At 35.7% G+C, this 20,343-nt stretch overlaps 1 protein-coding gene across 2 annotated transcripts in view; it reads right to left on the bottom strand.

The window, feature by feature from the left end:
- The window catches only part of ANO3 (anoctamin 3), a 91,492-nt gene that overhangs the window by 55,168 nt on the left and 15,981 nt on the right, over positions 1 to 20,343 (bottom strand). For both annotated transcript variants that reach the window (XM_066551166.1, XM_066551165.1), the window contains exons 2-4: positions 17,829 to 18,041; positions 16,859 to 16,930; positions 9,432 to 9,568 (exon numbers count right to left, since the gene is read on the bottom strand). In XM_066551166.1, the coding sequence (XP_066407263.1) occupies positions 9,432 to 9,568; positions 16,859 to 16,930; positions 17,829 to 18,039 (420 nt within the window). In that variant the 5' untranslated portion in view covers positions 18,040 to 18,041. The remainder of the gene's footprint in view (positions 1 to 9,431; positions 9,569 to 16,858; positions 16,931 to 17,828; positions 18,042 to 20,343) is intronic.

The raw sequence follows: 20,343 nt of genomic DNA, 5'->3' as shown, positions 1-20,343 counted from the left end.
CAAAATAAAAAACAACCACAGTCTGTCTCAGACCATCTACCGTTACAAAGGAGTGCACCTGGGAACATTATTTAAGTACATTAAGCTTCAATTTAGAATCACAGACCTCTAAGATCATTGAATCCAACCACTAACCCAGCACTACACCATGTCCCCAAGGGTCACATTACACACCTTTCAAATACCTCCAGGGATGGTGGTGATTGCACTTCCCTGTGCAGCCTGTTCCAATGCTTGACCACCCTTCCAGTGAAGAAATGTGCCCTAACAGTAGATCTAAACACATTCTGATTTAACTTGAGGATGTTTTATCTTGTCCTGTCACTTGTTATTGAAAGGCTGAGTCCCACGTGGCTAAACCTCCTTTCAGGTACTTGTAGAGAGCAGTAACACCCAGCCTTTTCTCCTTTTTTTTTTCTCCAGACTAACACCTCCAGCTGCCTCAACCACTCCATGTAAGACTTGCACCCTGGATCCCTCTTAGAAAACACTCCAGCACCTCAATACCTTTCTTCATATTTAGATAAATAATATCTGAAGTCCAAATTAAAGTAGTAAAGAGTGTCAACCAAGACTGTTAGCGTTAGTGAATATAGGGTCTGTCACCCCTTCTAAGAATTCTGACTGGGAATAGTAGTAAAACTATTGTTTTTTATTATTTTTTATAATGTTATAGATTTAATGATCTAAATCTATAAGACTCAGAGGTTTGAGGGTGAGGTAGCAGACTGAAGGTTCAAAAGTGCAAGTTTGAATATGCAAGTTTTTAAAACACAAACTTTTTCAGGTTCAAGACATGAACAATGAATCTCCTCTTGAACATTAAAGGATTCCTTCATAAGTATTTTACAAAACCAGACCAGGGCTGCTTAAATGGTTCATGAAGCAGGTACAATAAGATACAAAAAGCCTGGCCAACACTCCCCCAAAGGGGAGATCTGGAACTTCTCTAAAAGATTTTCTGCTCATGCAATTTCTCTACAGGCATGCTGCAAATTACACCCACCTTTTGTAATACACTTCTACTGCCTTTCTTTGGATTATTATTTCTAGTCTTTCTTTGCTCATTTTTGAAACATCTGATTTTCTTCATTCTTAGAAAAATATGCTATGTTTCTCAGATTAATGACAGTATCCAAATATGACCTCGCATTTATTAAGCATCAAGCAGAATTATTTGGGATCAATGTTAAAGACATAATGAGCAGTGAAGACAGTAGAAAGAAATCTCCTATCCCAGTTTATCCCAGACCACTTTCAGAGAACAACCCCCACATGGGGTTTAGAAGTGCAATAGTCAAGCCTATTACCACACTCATGCAGTGAACCTGGCCTATATTACACTGATTTCATGACTGATTTGCTTTAATGCTACTGGCACCATTAGTTTCACTTTTGTCCTATTCACACAAAGCAATGTTGACCACCTATATTAGCAGTAATATAATAATTACTTAACTAATTAAGTACTAGTAAAAGAATTTATAGGGTTGACTTGTATGGATTATATAGTTGGGTCTTTTCAGTGGATCTGAAGGAGCTCCATAACACAAAAGGGCAACAGGGAGCAGTAACTTCAATTAAACATATAAGTCAGGGTATATTATCTATACCTAGCACAAGGAATCAGCTGTCAGTACAGAAGGCATTCAAGCACAGATCATTTATTATTTATCTGCTGGTTTAGACCAATACATTAATTCATTCTTTCACCTTTTTAAAGAGAGAAAAGGATCAGAAAAGGAGAAAAGTATCAGAAGAAATATTGCGTACAAAAACCTTACTCTCCTCTATTCTATTAAGATTTCCTGTTTCACCTGAAAAATGTGTATAAAAGGATTAATCAAAATTCTCTCATCCTTTCCATCACCTTACTCCTCCAGATTTTCTGAAATAGTATCTATCTGCTAAGCTTTCTTACATTTACACACATATGAAAACTCATTTGTTTGGAAAAACTCCTTTTAGACTACTGCAATATAGTTCAGATAATAAAATCAACAATTTAACTTAACCTTGTTCTTCCAAAGTCTTTAAATAGAAGAACTTCAACTGTGAGGCACCACTTTACTCAAGCTTATCCATTATGCAGAATCATAATACACTGGCTTGCATCAGAGGCTTTGATACCATAGATCTGCTGCAGTTTCTTGGTTTTATTATGTATCAACAGTTTTGGTTGCTTCATAGTTTGTGGTAAGTATAAAAAATCACATGACATGCTGCTTTGAAGTCTGAAAGTGTAAAATTCAAAACACTGCCACTGTATTCAACTGAAGTTTACACAAGGTAAAACACATCAATTTAGCCTAGAAAAAGGAGTTTTGGCTCAATCAAAAAAAAAATAAAAGGTCGAAGTACAATGGAAATATTTAGCAAAGCTATAAAATAAAAAGCTTATATTTCCCTTCAAATGTATAAAAAGAACTTTCTTGGATTTAGCCAACATGGAGGGATTTTTCAATAAACTATTTTCCAGATTCTAATTAATTAGAAATGCTCTTTTTACAAAGTGGGAACATCTGCTTTACTGGATCTTTCTCTACCCAGTTAATTTAAGTAGCAAAATTCACAGTAATTGTAACTATTTCAACTTCATTTATGTCTCACTACTGTTCTGATCTGTAAATTAAACTTTTATCATTTTTTCACCCCATACACAGAAACAAATATTTCTAAAGAGTGAGTTGAAACCATTCTCAAAACAGGAGCAAATTTTAGATTTGTATAGTCACTGTATCCTAATTTAGTAGTCTATTTTCTTTGTTTTCTACCTTATACTGGTAAAAAGTTTAAGATAGTGAATAATATACTCTACCTAGGTGAATTTAGAGGTTAATGAGAACCACACATAGGTACAACATATATGTTGTAGCCATCTGTTTCACCTTCAGGCCACCACTGGCAACTCTCCCCAAAACTAACATAACAGCAAGGCTTAAGCCTGACAAAATTCTCTATAGGTGTTTACATTTTAATAGATTTTAAGAAAATTCCCATTCCCTTGTTCAAATAGTTGCACCTTAAACTGTGCGACAGCTAAATACAAGTACATTCAAACCACTATGAAAGGCTCTAATTTGTTTCTACATTAAAGGTACTGCCTAGGAGAGAGCACATAACTAAGAAATGTAATTAATTACTTCCCTCTACCACCTGCTCAGGGTTCAGGCAGTGTCAGCTCGGATTTCTATGTATTTAGTAACTTTCTGTGACATTCAGCAGCCCTCAAACCCATATAATCTTTAAAAACCCACAAGATCTCTGAAAAGGATGTCCACAGCTCATTTCTGGGAGAACTGCTTGCTATTCCTTGCTCTGAATTCAGGACAAATTTGGTTTTTTGCAAAAACCACAAAAAAAAAAAAGATGTTTTATACATTCATATGGTATCTTAGAGCCCAAAAAGGTTGATATGGATTGTCATATATATACATATATTTATGTGTATTTGTGTGTATATATGTACATATATACACTCTCAAACACACAGATATACACTCTCAAACACACTTGTAAGGAAAATCAGCTAGGAACAGAGTAAGAAGAGCAGAAAGACACTTAAAATGCAAAACCACACTAGTTGCCAGGTGTGTCAAGGAAAAGCAGTTTTCTGTGCCTCTTCATGCTTTTAAGACAACTTTCAGAGATAATAAGGGATTAATTCAGGGCTATTACATCATGAAGTAAGAAAAAGCAGCCATGGAAACAATTTGAAGAACTAGGGCTGGATTTTTGACAGAGGTCAAGTCTGATCTGTTAACTTCTTCAGCATGGCAACTACCTGAAACTGAAAAATCTTCATGAACAGCTTTTCTGTTCTATCTCTGAGAAGAATGGCTCTCTCTAATAAAAGAAAACTTTCTTCCAATATAATTTAGTGATGATCTTGATGGATTGATCATCTTCATAAGATGCTAATAGGTTGAAAAATTGCTGGCTGATGAACGAAAACACCCCATTTGTTTAGATTACTGATTCTCCCAAACACCGTTACCATGATCTTGGCATTAACATCTTCAGTAATACTCACACCAAAGGATGCCACCATTTAAGTGGTGAGTGTCCACATCCACAGCTTGTGGTTCATCTTACACCTTAAGTATTTTCTGGAAATAAATACATCTCTGATGCTAACTACAGTAGATTTATTCCCATGAACAACATTAGGATACCTAAATAATGCTTGCTTTGTTTCAGGATGTTTAAAAATCAAAGCTGGGACTTCAATAAGTTACTTGGAATTAGCTGTGAAGTGTTCTTAAATAGTACAAGACCCATTTTTACATTCTAAAAAGATACTCTGATTAAGAATAATCTAAGGTGTGCTTTATGTGAAATTTTCTAAGCACACATCTAAGTTAGACTTCATCTAAGTTAGACTTTTGTGTTTGTAGGAATGGATAAACCATAAACAGATTAACTAGAATCGTCCTTTCAATTACTTGATTTCAAAAACAGATTGATGATTTTAAATGTATATTGCTTTAGTGTTCTTCTTGTGCAAATAACCTAGGAAAGAAAATTTGGGACATATTTGCATATGCAAAGACATCCAAATTACCCTGGGCATCAAAGACAACATGACAGGCTGCCATATTTACCCACACTATTGCATTTCTGTGAGATTACACTGCTGGGCAGAACAAAGCTTTTTTCTGTGGAGACATAGACTTCCAGAAATATCTGACCTTCCTAATTAAACTGCAGTTTAACCTTTTAGGATTTACTAGTTTAGCAATTACTTGAGCTTCTTCACAGAGGATTTTTTTTTCCATTTATAGTCTACTCAGACTTATAGAGTAAGCATGAAAAATGCATTTGTATATATTATGAAAAACATATCTGACTTCAGGAAAAGAGTGGGTTCGGTGATATGCAAAATTTTTAAAGGAAGTCTGTTCAATATTACCATATGAGGGAGCAGCAACAGAGGAAGTTTGGAGACAGGAGGAGGCTTTTTTATATTTAATCTCTTCTAATTTGCTCTTGAGGTCTAATAGGGATGTCTTAAGAAGCATACTAACATAACCACTGAAAATTCCTCTGTACATGTTTCTTTTCAAACATTTTTGTCTATAAATTAAAATTACTTGCTACTTACCCCGAATTTCCTGAAATATTTTCTGAGCTTTTTTTGGCTCTTTTTCTTTAATAAAACCTCACAGGAAACGAGAGCCAAGCACTAAAAGCACAAGCATGAAGTCAACTTTTGTTGCAGTTTACCACATCCTTCCATTCTGGGATAATGATTTTATCTGTTATCATTGCTTTTAGGCTTTATTCACATCTGCGTTATTAGACTGCATTTTTCATTTTTCAGGAACTATGAAGAAATGCTACCTATACAATAGCCTAATTGACTGCCTTTTTCTGGTAGTTTTTCTATTGTAGAGGTAGCATGTCTTCATAGTTCCTGAATCCACAGTGATAATAATGCAAACCTTGTTCCAAAAATTATTTCTTTACCTTCCCAGACAGCAAAATGCATTACCTAGATAAAATATTTACAAGATCAAAGAGAGTAACAGTGATGTAGTGAATGAAAGGAAATGGAAGAGCAATTCCTCAAATATTCCTATCTTGCTACTATACACGCAATAGCAGTAGGTAAAGAATTGGCTGCTACTGATTTTGCCACTTCTCTGGGAAAACGTTGCCTTCCACTCAAGATAAAGTCTGTTTTGGCCTGCTTCCCTTTCCTAAGGAAACTAGAGCATTTCAAGTATCAGCCTTCCACCCAGGGACCTTCTCATTTTCTACATTTCCCTAGCAAAGCAGGTACTACTAATTTTTGCTCAACAGACACTTCTTGGCCTCATTTTTCCTTGTGAGACCCCTTGGCAGAACCACATACATAAAGTGGTACTTTCTGTGCAATTTCAAGAGCAGCTGGTGATGAGAAGTTGGCAGAGATGGATAATGATGACAGCTTTTTCTTGGGTCTGAGCAACTCACAATTTTTCAGTATGAAATCTGTGGATTCTGAAATATACCAACCTACACTATAGGAAACTATCAGTTATAAATCATAATCATGCAAACAAGAACAGTAGACGAATACACTGGCATCTGGTTGCTCTAAGAAAATTCTCTGATTTTTCAAAGCTTTAAAATGTTACAACAAGAATCAGATTTATGTAGCTATCATGCATGTAAGCTGAAAACTAAACAATTCCTGAAAAAAAAAATGTGTATTGGCTTTCATCATGTCAGCAAGACATGTTCACTACTGCTGAAGTATCCAGGCATCTCATTGCTGAGAAAGATAATGGCACCAAGGAGTAATTGCAAACAAATTTTTTGCAATTTTCCCCATAATTTCTCAAGAATACAACAACCCTTCTAAAACAAGCAAAAATTAGAAACATTAAAAAGAAGAGAAGAAGAATATGCTTTTATTCTTGTACTCCTGATCAACGCAGTGTTTCTCATTCTCATTATCTGGTCAGACTGAGAAGACTTTTTTATTGTGACAAATCAGTTTAGACTTCAAATATGTGAGAGTACTTACCAGCTGTAAAGCTGTACTGCAGTATTCTGTATTTTAGCAGTCTCAGAAAGAATTAGAAGCCTTCTTTTGCTAGCTTTATATCAATTTGGGGAAGAGATTTTCCTAAGGCTTTCTAAAACAATTGCCACAAAGACTTCTATAAAAATCCAAAGGCAAAACCTCTCTAAGACTAAATTCCTTTCTAAGACTAATCTAAATTCCCCTTGCCTTTTTCCTGTGGAAGCAGGCAAAGATAAAGGGAAGGAGAATACTGCTTGGTTGCTTCAGTTGTGGCTTTTACTGGGATAGAGTTTATTTTATTCACAGTAACTGGTACAGGGCTGTGTTTTGAATTTTGGGTTTAACCCAGCTAGGGTTAAACCAAATCACCTAATTTGCAGAAACAGTCCTTCTAAATGGAGAAGGAAGTTTCCAGAGTAGTTGTTGTGATAAAAGGAATTGTCAAAGTTAAAAGCCAGAGACACTGAGAAGACTGTTTTTAAACTCTGAACCAATTTGCTCAGTAGATTGGTACATACCAAGACTGTAACATAAAAAGTGTATTTTTGTTTAAACTTAATACAAATATAAAACTTCTCTTTAAACTTTGAAAGAATGTTAGCTTACTTGCTGACTATGAACTTCATAACCATCCTGAATGCAGGGCTTGGAAAAAATGCAAGCAGTGATTATTTTCTAATTCACATAGAAATAGAAAAAACAGTATTTTGCTTTAGCGCTGTGAAATCCCTGTTACTAGACAGACAGTACAGCATCTGTTCCTAGATTGTTTTGGCAGCAGCCCTACCTATTATTAAAACTATTTAGTGCTCAGTAACAGGATCTAAATTCTACAGACTCCACATTGCTTTTCTGCCTTTTCAGCCACAATTAACATAAAAGGCTTTGTCTATCTAATCAATGAAATCAAACAAGAACATCCATTATTATTTGTCTTTGTTCAGCTAGTTTTGCAGAAACAGACAAAAAATATTTGGATACAAGAAGTTCTTATTGTAACAGTTTAGATTAAAATGTAACCAGTAAAGGTTACTTATATGACATACATATAGACAATATATCATCTCCAAAGTTTCATTTTCATGTCACAGATTTCCATTCTGTAAATACAATTTCCTGTAAGCCTTTTTAAAAATTATTACATAGCTACTACTATAAAAGATCTTTCTAAAAGCATCCTATGAAATGAAGCCTCAGAGGACACATCTACCTGTGTTCCAGAATACTGCAGTAATGACGATGAGTGTGACAAGCATTAGAGCTGTTGTAGGACTCGTGAAGAATGCATTCAATGCCAAAATCACAAAGTGCCAGAAGCACCATCCATGAAACAACTCTGGCATGGTCTCCTGAAGAGAATAGCACATGTGCTGTGAGTGCAGCAGAGAAGCTTACAGTGATTCAAGCATTACTAGAGATTTGTAACACAGGATTACTGATGCCTACTGTAAAAAAACTCTGTGCTGCAGAATTCACTATTTCCACAGTGTGAAGAAGAAATTATTCAGAACTTCTTGAGGTTAAGTCATTTGTCATATATATGCAAGCAGTTCGGCTTAATGGAAAGGAGACTTCAGGGTCTCCTAGTTGAAAGTATGACTAAAAAATATACATTTTGTGAACAGAAAATCTATTGTAGTTCTTTGACATTACAGTGGATTAACTGCTGGAGAAAATACATTGTGATAAATAGTATAATTATACAATTACTAAGCAAGATAGCATGCCAGATTTATCTGGTAAGATGAGATGGCTTTTTCAGTGCTTGAGTTGAGGTTCCTGACAATGCTCCTACACTCACCTACACGTAAGTGAGTTTTAGCTCTCATTCAATGGGTCTAGATATCATTTTGATACTGCTTAGAAGGAGGATCTTCTACTCTATCTAGATCACTCTTGACCGACCATTTGCTACATGAACATACTTCTACATTCTCAGAATTTCTGAGGTCTCCCAGATAACATGAATTCCACTCCATGTTCAGAATCCTATATCCTAAATTCTGTGCAATACAAATTTATTGAAAGAAGGCTACTACCTCTTAGATGAGTCAATAAAACACATAAGAATCTTTGATTTTATATAATTTTGCCTGATTTTAGTACAGAGAATTCCATTCACTGATTCTGTCACTCAAACGATAATATTGTTACCAACACCTTCCAAAATCATCAGGATGAATAAAATCCTCTAACACTGTCTTCTTAATGTTAGCAAGCAAGGCAAAATTCCAGCCTCCAAATAAAAATTTGTACAAAACTTTTTCACCTATTTATACATTTTTAGCAAACAAAGAAATTTGTGTTCATCAGTTCTAAATTGCATCATTCTCTTTCCTTAACTAATATTCTATCCTCAATTGCTTATTTAGTTCTCTTGGAACATCCTAATTAGTCCATATTTTTAATATCTTCTTCCTCCAGCACACAGATTTAGTCTCTTCTTTATGTTCTGGTTTCTGCAAAATGACCTTGTGACCCAAAAATCTTGCACACCTTGTACCCAATTTCAACAATACATCTCTCTTCTCCCAGGCTTTCTTCATTGAAGCATATCAAGTTCAGTTTAACAAAAGTAATTTTCGTTTAACAAACTAATTTCAGTAATTTTATGCAATTGTGTTCCCATAATAGCAGCTCACGACAATTTTGCTAAATGCTAACTAAAAGTGATTTAAGACTTAACACACTGCTTATGATTAATTAAAACAATTAATTAAAAGTTATTTAAAACCATTAACTAAAATTATTTTAGAAGTTTTATCATTTCCAACAATTTGGGAGCCACCTAAATTTCTTACCATGAGACGCCTATTTACTTAGTCCGCAACAAGTGCTGCTTTAGAAATTGCATTTTAAAAATATTTAAGCACATTCTGACAGTTGATACAATTTAATAGAATTTTGTGTCCATTACCTTTAAAGAAGATTTAGTTCGAGGTTCTGTTTTCTGCCTGGTGAGCTTATTTTGAATAAGCAATGACTGATCTGTACGAGCATCATAATTCCCATGTTCTGAATCATCTGTGTATGTATCTTTGTCCTTGCCTACATCTGAAGGAAAATCAGAAGAAAACAATGGGCTCATTTTAGCTTATAATGGATAGAAACAAACAGCATTATTACAGCCACAGTTGAATATTCATTTTATGCGTACACATTTTAATAACGCACTTATTTTCCTGTTAAAGCTTTATACTTGAAATGTTACAATGTTCATCTTAAATTAGAAGTGACTGCTATTATTAGTAGAAGGTCGATAGAAATAGTTTTTTTATTAGCCTTCAAATAAAAAAGTCCATGACCTCCTTTACAGTAGTTCTAAAACACAAAGTAATATGAATATTCAACTGATTGACTCACAGTTGCTGAGGCTCAGGATGTTTCACCAAATAGGCGGCACAGCCTGCAGACCAGACCAAAACATCTCATGTTTTAAATCTAAACAAGCAACTAAAATGCCCAGTTCCCCTACACACATGCAGATATTCCATTTGAAAATTTGCACAGTCAGATATTGCAGTAAGTCCCTCAGAACACTTTTTAACAGGTGTACCTGATGGTGGTAGGAGGTAGCAAGTCTTCATGGAGGAAATGTTTACTTTCTCACTGGATTAGGTTTTAATTGCTCAGATGAAGTTTTTCTGAAAACTTAGCTGAGTACCATAAGAGAGCTGCAGGAAACTGAGGACCTCCCTCAGAGATCACCCATATTGTCCATCAAAGAATCATGACAATTCTTGCCCTACACAGCCAGAAGTAGTAAAATGAAGGGCAATCCCTATGCAGTCCTGGACTGTAAAGTTTTAATCAATGTTGGAAAATGGCTACTCTTGAAAAAATGTATTAAAGATTAAAAAGATGGAATAATCATTGCCACACAATTTTATCTTGGACAAATTGGAAAAAGAAACATAGTCAGACAAAAAATTTACCCACAAATCCTGAGTCAAGTTCCCATTCTCAGCTTTCACATCAACATGGGAAAAGTCAGGTGGCCTAGGAACAGCATTTAGCTCAGTAATTCGAAACCCTAAATAGAAGCCAAGAAAAAAGTTGTGGTTGCTGTGGGAACCACAATCTTGAATTTCATGGATTTTAAATTCATAAATGTTCATCTGAAACATTTAAGTGTTGTTCATTAAGTTATTCAGTTAAATTCTCTATGCTAAGTACTACAGAAATTAGGAAAAACAAATAACCACAATTATCTCACTCACCCTAAACATTTCACATATTAAAATATTAAAAACCAGAACATTTACTGAGCACCATTTTTTCCTCAATTAAGTTACTACATAATGATTATACAAAATGTACCCTTGATAATTTCTAACACTGATATTAACCATGGTAAATCTGTGATGGGATTTCTTAATGTACAAACCAGCTAATTTTAATTGTCAATGTGCCTGATTCAGGGGTTTTATTTATTTTAAACAATGATGTAACTTCATATACAACTTACTCTCTGCTCAACAAAAAATCAATGTAGTTAAAAGAAGGCTTCAGGTAGGTATATAAAGTAGGAAACAGTACTTAACAACTCTGCATATATGACTTATGCCTAGGTTTGAGCTCTTCATTTTAAGAGCCAGTAAAATGAAGAAGCAGGCCTATGAAACCTAAACTAGGTCATTTAAGCTGAAAGAAAGACTATAGTTATATTAAAAAGTCTATTTCAATGAGGGAAGTTTTAGAGGATTAGACATTATGAGTACACCTAGTACTAAAAACCAAAAAACATTTGCAAAACTTTTGTAACTTTTTAAATTTAAGTAATTTGAAGTTATGAATAAGTTTTCCCTGTGCTCAACACACTTTACCAGCTAAACATTTTTATGCTTTCAAGGACACATATTTCAAATTGCAGCATCTCTCTTTTGTAAAAAAATCTTTCACCTAGAGACGTCCGCTATTTTGCCTGAAATGTAGTCAAAACAAAACAAAAACCCATAACAACCCTTAAAATGAAAGAAATTTATAAAGAAATGTATTCTAAAATTCAAAGATACTTCCTATTCTATCTTTCAGCAGTTGATGACTTATTTAATACATAGAAGCACTCTCCCACTACGTAATGCTATTAATACTGTATTAATGCTATTAATACAGTAAAAAGGGGAATATTATTTAGCACTTGCACAAGCCCCTTGAGCCTGTAAGCTGCTGGTCCCTGCTCGACCATGGACCTCCACAGGCTCCAGAGTCACAGCCTCACCACGGTGCTCACCAGAGGCTGCAAGAGAATCTCTGTTCCAGTTGAAGCTGCCCTTATATATTTTTTTCTCCCTTCTCAAATCTGTTACTCCAAAGGCACTTCCACAGCTACTGATGAGTTCAGCCTTGCCAAGCAGCAGGTCTGCCCTGGAGCTGCTGCCATTGGCTCCACCAGACACAGGGGAAGCTTCCAGCAGCTTCTCAGAGAAGCCAGCCCTGCAGCTCCACTGCCCACACAGACCCAACACAGCTGCAAGAGTCTCGCTGACACAAACACAACGTGCATGACCCTTTACAAGACCTCTCTGTGTGAGTCTCCAGAGTACCTTCTAACAGCAGAAAGATTTAAACATGAATCCTTTTACCAAGTCTTACATCTCAAAGACCATGTTCAGGGGCTGTTCTCACAAGAGGCTCACGCCAGGGCAGCAGAAGCAGATCTGGGCTGGGCTCTGGAGCAGCCAATTCCCTCCCCTGCAGCCGCCCCAGCCTTGTCCTTCACCTGCCCAACTCCTGCTCTCTCTCCCCCCCTCAGAGAGAAACTCTGGAACAAGACAAGTGCAACCAGATGCCTTCCTCCCCTGAGGCTTGGCCACTTCTATGGTTTTCCTAAGTACTCAGTTGTTAATGTGTCCTAGCAACTTATGGGAAAAAATTCTATAAGTAAAAAGGAACAAAAGGAAAGAAACTTAACCCCCAACAATCACAAAAATAAATCAATGCTTCCTGACATATAATTTGGCAACACTTAACACATAACAGTAAGATTTGCCCTATAAGGTCACTTACATGATAAAACATTTAAAACAATTTCATTTCTGGAAATCCTTCACACAATAATGCAGAAGCATTTAGTTTAGAAATAAATAGCTAAGTCCACATTTTGAATCTTTCTTTTTGGGTCTTCTTAACTGCTTGGCTATCTTTCTTACTATCAGACTTTTCTGAAGGGCCAAAACTGCATTTCAATTTTATGACAGGGAATAAAAAGCAGTTGTTCTGATTTCTCTGTACTCTGAAATCCAGTGATATATTTTATATATACACAGTAGTGTCTGGTAGCAAATGTTTTTCAATTGAAATGTGGCATAGTTATGGAAAGAAAAACTAATATAAACATTCCTAAATAGTTTCTGTTCCATAAACTTTGATACGACAACTCTACTCAATCCTTTGAGCCTTTACACATTTAAGGATGGGCTTTGCAAAGCTTTAGTAAGAAAGAGATTATTGGTCAAGTAAATAATCCCCTTTTGTCCTAATTTAAATCCTAGGAAAAGCATGGAGAAGAACATCACTAGACACCTAGATAAATAACATTGTGATGGATTTAGGTCTTATTTTATTTTGCTGTGCACCTGGAACACGGTCTTATACAGATAACACAGAAAGGTTTTCACCTACCTGTGTATGTATATTTAGATATGAAAAACCATCATAACTACCAGAACAACGTTGGAGCCACAACCTACACCAATAAAGGCTTCAAGCATCTGCTGCTTGTTGCTCTTCAGCCCAGCCTTTTATGCCCTCCTGTTGATGCCCTGCCCCTGTGTGGTTGCTCAGCACCCCTGGGCACTCCATGGCTCCTCACCTTCAATAGCATTCACCTGTCCTGCACAGCTGGAGCCAATCTGGGATCAGCCACAGCCCCACTCCAATCACCACACACCCTCTGCCCACACACAACAGACAAATACTTTCCTCGATGTACAATTTCTTATGAACTTTCAGACAGTGGTAACTGTTACACAGAATATTTCTAATTTTTTTTTAAAGGGAGCCAGTCATATATTATTGCTCTTTAGATGAGTTAAAATGGTGCATAAAACTGCTAGAGGCAGATTAAATGCCTAAAGCACATCCATATTTTGGACTGCATATTATGTCCAAAGACTAATCCTTATTATGTTCCCACGAGCACTGAACAGATTACATAACTTCTTCATCCCTACTGCCAGCTCTCCAGGAATGAACCAGCTCCAATATGGGAGCTGGACAGCTCTGGGTATAGGAAAAACTGTTCTCATGCAGCTTTTCAGTCACCTCACTACATAACAGATTTGACACCCTTATTTATGGAGGCACTGACCACAAACTTAGGATAAAATTATTCTAGAAGGCATAATGGAAACAACACATTTCTGTTGAAGCAGAAACTGAACCTGGTTTCCTTGAATCATATCTTCTGTGATCTTTCAGCCCCTCTTTTTATATAAACATTGTGTGTACTGCACAGGTTATACATATATATGTGCCCATTTCAATTTATCATAACATCACAAAATTGACTTACAAACACTTCTATAATTGAGCATTGAAAAGTAGTTTTTATCATGCAGTTATTATGATTCTTTGTTGGATTGTTAGTTTTGGTTCAGCTCTTCATTTGTCACTTCACTGTATTGCAGCATAGAATATAAATACGTTGGTTTTTATATATAAATTCTGTACTAACTGGATTCAGGATACATTCAGAATACAAGGTATCTGTCACAGCAAAATTGTTAATTATCTAGGAAAGCTTTCATGTCTTGCTAAGAAAGATGAGTTATTATGCACAAATCCTCATAATTAATCTAAGGAGGGAAAAAACAGAATTGAAAAAAGAATAAATTAGTTTGTGATGTTTTACTTGCTACTGAGTGTTACTTTTGTTCTTATTTCAACCCAGTAATTTCCACCTTCAGTGTCTCACACCAGAGGTGGGAGGGGATTGAGTGAGTCAGAAAGAGCGGTATTCCATTATGCCTGAAACCTCAAAGTTCACATTGTATGTTACAGAAGCTCAACAATTATCACTTGGATTGAATGTACCACTTCCTCAAACTAAAAACACTACTTACCACCTAAAACTGGCAGAGGAAAAATAACACAAATCCATAATGTCCTTGATCCCATTTATCCCATTTACTTATGTGTAATTAACAAAGGTGTAATACATTGACTTTTTACTTCATAAATCAATTAACATCATTAACTAAGCTTGTCTGACAGATTTATGGCCTCAGCTATAGCCAACTGAAATAAAAGAGAAGCTTTCTACTGAAGTCCTTTATTTGATGCCTGTTAATCTCCTTCACTCAAGAAAATTTTGTCTACAAACAGCTCAGGAAGAGGAGAAAGCCATTTGGCCTACATTTCTACAACGCTGCCTAATTAAAAATTCACCACATTCATTTAATTCCACTTTCTTTCATGTTCTCAGGAGAGCAGTTTGAAAATATTCACTAAGATGATGATACCCATTAAACAGCCTTCTTTTCAAACTCCATGAAACTGCCAGAGTACCTACAAAAGCATCGGGTTAACCTATCTGGTGATCAAAGCTGAAGCTGCAATATTCCTTTTTCAGGTTTATTTTTTACTTCCCCTCCCCATCTACATCCAGACTCAGGATTAAACTGAAAATTTTAGACTTGGAGACAAATTCTACCCACATAAACACAATACTTAAGGACCAGCAAACTGTATTTTGAAGGTATACAGGCCACTTTGTCACATGCACCTTTTAACTGTCCCTTATTTCTCTTCATGAATCTATCAGATAATGCTGATATAAAAATAAGGCAATTCTTATTACTGACCTCTGGCAGTACTGTTTTAAATACTGTTTTCTTTCTTGCCTGTAACTGACTAACCTAATCAGTTACATTTCTATAACTGTGAATAACTTAACAGATTTCACTCATCTAATTTGGGATTGACTCAACATGGGCAAATTCCTTAATCAAGTTAGTAAAGGGCAACTCTGTAAATACTTTATCTTCCACGAGCATAGCTGTAGCCAGAAGAGAAGAAACATCCACACCAAAATGTAACACAATTTTGAACTGAAAATAATCAATCTACCTTCTCCTGTGTTGCTGAGGCCTCCATGTATCTTTTCAGGTTAAAACTAAGTAATGGGACTGAAAACCAGCATCATTTATTATGAGAAAGAATTACTGCTGACATATATAAATACACAACAATATCAGCATGCCTATGTGTAAGCAATCCACATACATAATAAAATAGAGCAAGATATTAAAAATAGAGCAGGGTATTAAAAAAAAAAAAAGAAGGAAATTATAACAGTAAAATCTCCTAGCATCCATCCTTGCCCACCAATTACACTAGGAAAGGGCAGCAGCTTTAACTGGAAACTTACTAAGACTTGATTTTCTTTTATAATCTTCATGCCAAATTTTTGGTCTGTGCCATGATTTTGGAATATCTGGTTTGGAAGAAGTGTCAATTTCACTATTTCCAGTAGTTACCTACTCAGGAAACCTTGAGAAGCCCTCTTATCTATCATGTATTTTAGGCATCAAGAAAATTCAATGCTAAATTATGTGAGAGGTGAGCAGACCTAGCTTTCTGAAAGAAGATATCTTGATATCTCTCGTTCAGCATGAAGATATGATTTCTAGTTTGATGTTCATCAACTGTGAGCAAAAATATCTTTCATAGTAGTGGCACAAGGGGCAGAAATATCTTTGTGTCCGTATGGGTAACATAGATGGCAACTACCTCATCCTGGAACTTGTAAATTACTACCCAAGTGTGTATTTACAGATTCAATTTGCAGTTATGAGATTATTCCAAGAATAACTTTTTTCCTACTTACTCTGACTTAATTAGAATGTCAAAATGGTAGCAAAGCAGTACAAATATGGCTATTTTCTCCATTACTTTTTTTTTTGCTTCCCAAATTGTAACACTTTTTGTATGTAAACATCTAAAGGAAATATACAAAATATCTAAAAATCCCAACAATAGAACTGCAGCCACAATAATAGTGAATGACATGACTATATAGAAAAAACAAGTGAATAATAACAACTTTAAAGGAATTTCAAGTACATTGTTCAAAATTATTGTTTTATGAATGATTGTTATGGGAAAAGGATACACTCAATATATGACATTTCTCTGTCTTCCATCCCTACTTTTAGTCTAAAAGGTAAGACAGTATCAGGAAATTTATGACAGCACACATTTCTTTAGTCACATTTAGTCTCCTCTTTAAAAAAAAAGAATGGAAGTTCAGGGTAAGTATGGCCTTTTCACACTTAAATACGGCGAGAGTAATCAAAGAATCAGTCAATTGTCATTATTTCAGTTCAGACAACAACTTACCTAAAAATGGATCACCGTATTCTGTATTAGACAGCTTAAGCAAGTTGCTTTCCAAAGTCTCCATCACTTTAGCTGAAATAAATGCAATATCTGTATCAGCACTGACATGTATTTTCTAAGTAAAAAAATCTTTACTGTAAAAAAACATTTTTCAAAGCTGTCAGTAACTCAAATAAAACACTTTGGACTGAAATTTTGAAGAGCATGTTCTATCAATAGAAAAAAGAGCAATATCACTTTAATGAAGACTTTCTCTCTATTACTAAGAGAAGTTTAACTCAATAAAATAACTCAATAGAACAACAATTAGTGCCTAGTGTCTATCAATATTAAGGAAAGACTTATCAAAATCTACTACCAGATGAGTTATTTTATTCTACAAAGCTTCACACACATCTGGCAATAGAGGATGGCAAGGGTTGGCAACAGGTGACACACAATGATTGGGATTCCAACTATACTAGTTTCTCTGATAAGGCATGTGTATCTGTTAAATTAGAAATCCTAAAATAAAAGTAGTTCCTTATCCCACACGAGCTAAAATTCGGAAGGATTTTCTCCGTTCATTTTCATTCTTTCCATACAGCTCTTCCCTGATTCTACTGTTTGTGAATGAATGCATCTCCTCCTACATGTTCATATATAAAGACTTTTTTTGCCTAAAGCCTAATATTTATCCTTTCTTTCTCCTCTAGGACAGACTACAGAAACCTTCATACTTTTCTCCAGCATAAATGAGCAAGACTTTCTTGTCTTATTACCAGTGAGAAGGAAATAATGTCATCATTGAGAAAAATAAAAATGAGTTTAAAACTCACTTCAAGCATTATAAAGATCCACTCAAGAACCTGTTAATACAGTATGTGTAGGTGTTTTCTGCAAAAACATTTCTTCAACAAACCATAGATATCTAAATAAATCAGAGTTTATCAGAGCTGGAGCAAACCCCTGAAAGAGAAAAACCTCCTACCTCGTTCTGACACTACATCCACTGCAGCTGCCGACGTCCCTGCACTCAAAGGCTGGGGCTGGAGCTGCGGCTGCACACGGTTGGGCTGCAGAAATGAGGAATGCTTGCTCAGGCTCTGAGGATGCGTTTGGCTCTGGGCAAGGCATGGCATAGATCTTCTAGAAGGTTTTAATGGGTGCTCTTTGACTGTCTCACTCTTGCTTGTATTCATACCTGTAGTAGCCAAAAGAACAATAACATAATAAGCTCTAGCATCTTGGGCCATGACAAAGAAAGATGGCTAATTATGAATCCACTTAATAAGCCACTCCTCAACTAAACAAAAATGCTGTGCTAAAAGGTTTGAAGTTATCAAAAAAACAATGTAATGAGCTAAAATACAGATGGTAATAGTATTCCAACCTGTAAATTATTTACATTTTCCTTTCAAAGCTACAAAAATTTCACCTTCACCATTATGGAAATAAATTAATGTTCTTAATCCTTTGACCTGTTGGGTAACCTTTGTGAAAAAACACTGTAGAACTGTGGTGGTGTTTGAGGGTCCCCAGGACAAGGGAAGAGATGCGAATCTTGACTCCGTGTTTCAGAAGGCTGATTTATTATTTTATGATATTATGTTATATTAAAATAAAATTATATACTAAAACTATACTAAAGAAAGAGAAAGCATACATCAGAAGCTAGAAAGGAATGAATAATAAAATCTTGTGACTGTTCACAGCCTTGACCCCACTGGTTGTCATTGGTCATCAAGTAAAAACAATTCACATGCTGGGTAAGCAATGCTCCAAATCACATTTCAATGTAACAACACATGGAGAAGCTGAAGCTTCCCAGCTTCTCAGGAGAAAAGGTCCTAGTGAAAGGATTTTTCAGAAAAAATGGCTGTGACATAGAACAACAAACAAATGTGGCAAAAAAGACCCTAAAAATTCCAGGGTCAGTTAGAACAAAGCAGCTGTGACAATGATTTGTCTCCTAAGAGTTGTTTCTGAGAGACCCAGAAATTAAGCAGCTTTCCTAAGTTTACATGGAAGAAAAACTCATTATTATTATACACCTCCTGATTCAATACAGAGCAATGACACACAATCCTTATAGAAGTTAATTCAACACAGAGCAAAACCAAAGTCCAGTAGTGTAGTCAGTCTCTTTCACTGTACTGTTTCTCTGCTCGACAGAACAATTTACTTCATACACAGGTAAGCTTCTGTTTCCTCAGAAGATACCATAGGTCTTTAAATAAGTATGTGCAAAAAGAACTCTGCTTCTTAGTAAAAAGGCTGCTTTGTGCCAGCAGAGAACACAGCGGGCACTGGGCCTTGACAGTGCCTTGTTCAGAGCAGAGCAATGCCTCACAGGGCTGTTGCGCTACCTGGAAGGTGTCCAGGGAGTCTCCTTTATAGTTCTTCCTAAATGGACATTTATTAGACAAAAATCTGCAGCAGCTAGACACAGCAATGGGTAATACAGAATAACATATAAAGACATATACTTTGTAATTGTTCTGGAGAGTTTCAGTGATCGATTTCTTAAGCAGGGATAGGCTGCCAGTAACTTTGGACCCCACTGCATAATTATTAGAGTTGCCAAAGAGAAATGGTTCTTTGATCTACACTGGAGTCAGTATGTGTGGCGAGATGAATCACTGTTACCAAAGAAATTTATGATAATGCAAATAACACATACTGACATTCAATTTTAACCCAAATTTAAGTGATACATATAAAAAAAAGAAAGTAATTATTTTATGACATAATGCCTCAATTCAAAAGAAAATTATTCCCTTTTGCTCTCTCTTACTCTATATTTCCCTGTGTCTTTTCAAATAGATTCCCTAATACCGTGCTGCTTCTGCTTGAAGAAAGTGAATCACAGCAAAGTAATCTCACAGCAGATTTGCTGTTATGTTATTGGTATGAACCACCTTAAAATTTGGAAAAGTTAATTCATACTCTGCTACTGTGCCAGAGTCCAGTTCTGTGATATGCTAGTTTTGATGGCACTTGCTGCTGCATGCAAATGCTTACCCAGCATGAATAGCATGTGGCTGACATCCTGAACTGGATCATGAAATTGAGTTACTGAAATTATTTTCATTCCTTCCTCTCTTTTCCATAGAGTAGTTTTATAGACTATCTATTTCCAGCTAGAACTTTGGTACAGAGTCCTCGCTTGTTCAGGGATCTTTTCATCTGCAATAGTAGACATGTATACACTTAGCAGAAAAAGCCCAAAAGACTTGTTTTTCTATAACAATTTCATTTATTCCTTCTTTTCCTACATAATATTCCTCTGGCAGCTGGCATGAGCATGAAAACAATTACAGCATGAGTGTAGAAACTCCTCATGTTGGCAAAAAAGGTAAATAATGTTTATGGTTTAATTAGATGCTGCCTTTTTATTTTAGCACTTCTGCCTTGGAAACTCTTCTTTCCAAGGGGATGTTGGGGATTCCTGTTAAGAGGCAAATCTCTACGTGGCTCTGAGCCAGAAAAGAGAGCTGTACTAC

The sequence above is a fragment of the Molothrus aeneus genome, chromosome 6 (assembly GCF_037042795.1).
Source record: "Molothrus aeneus isolate 106 chromosome 6, BPBGC_Maene_1.0, whole genome shotgun sequence".
NCBI lineage: Eukaryota > Metazoa > Chordata > Aves > Passeriformes > Icteridae > Molothrus > Molothrus aeneus.
Note: the sequence above shows the minus strand (reverse complement) of the source record. Positions and strands in the feature narration are given on the sequence as shown.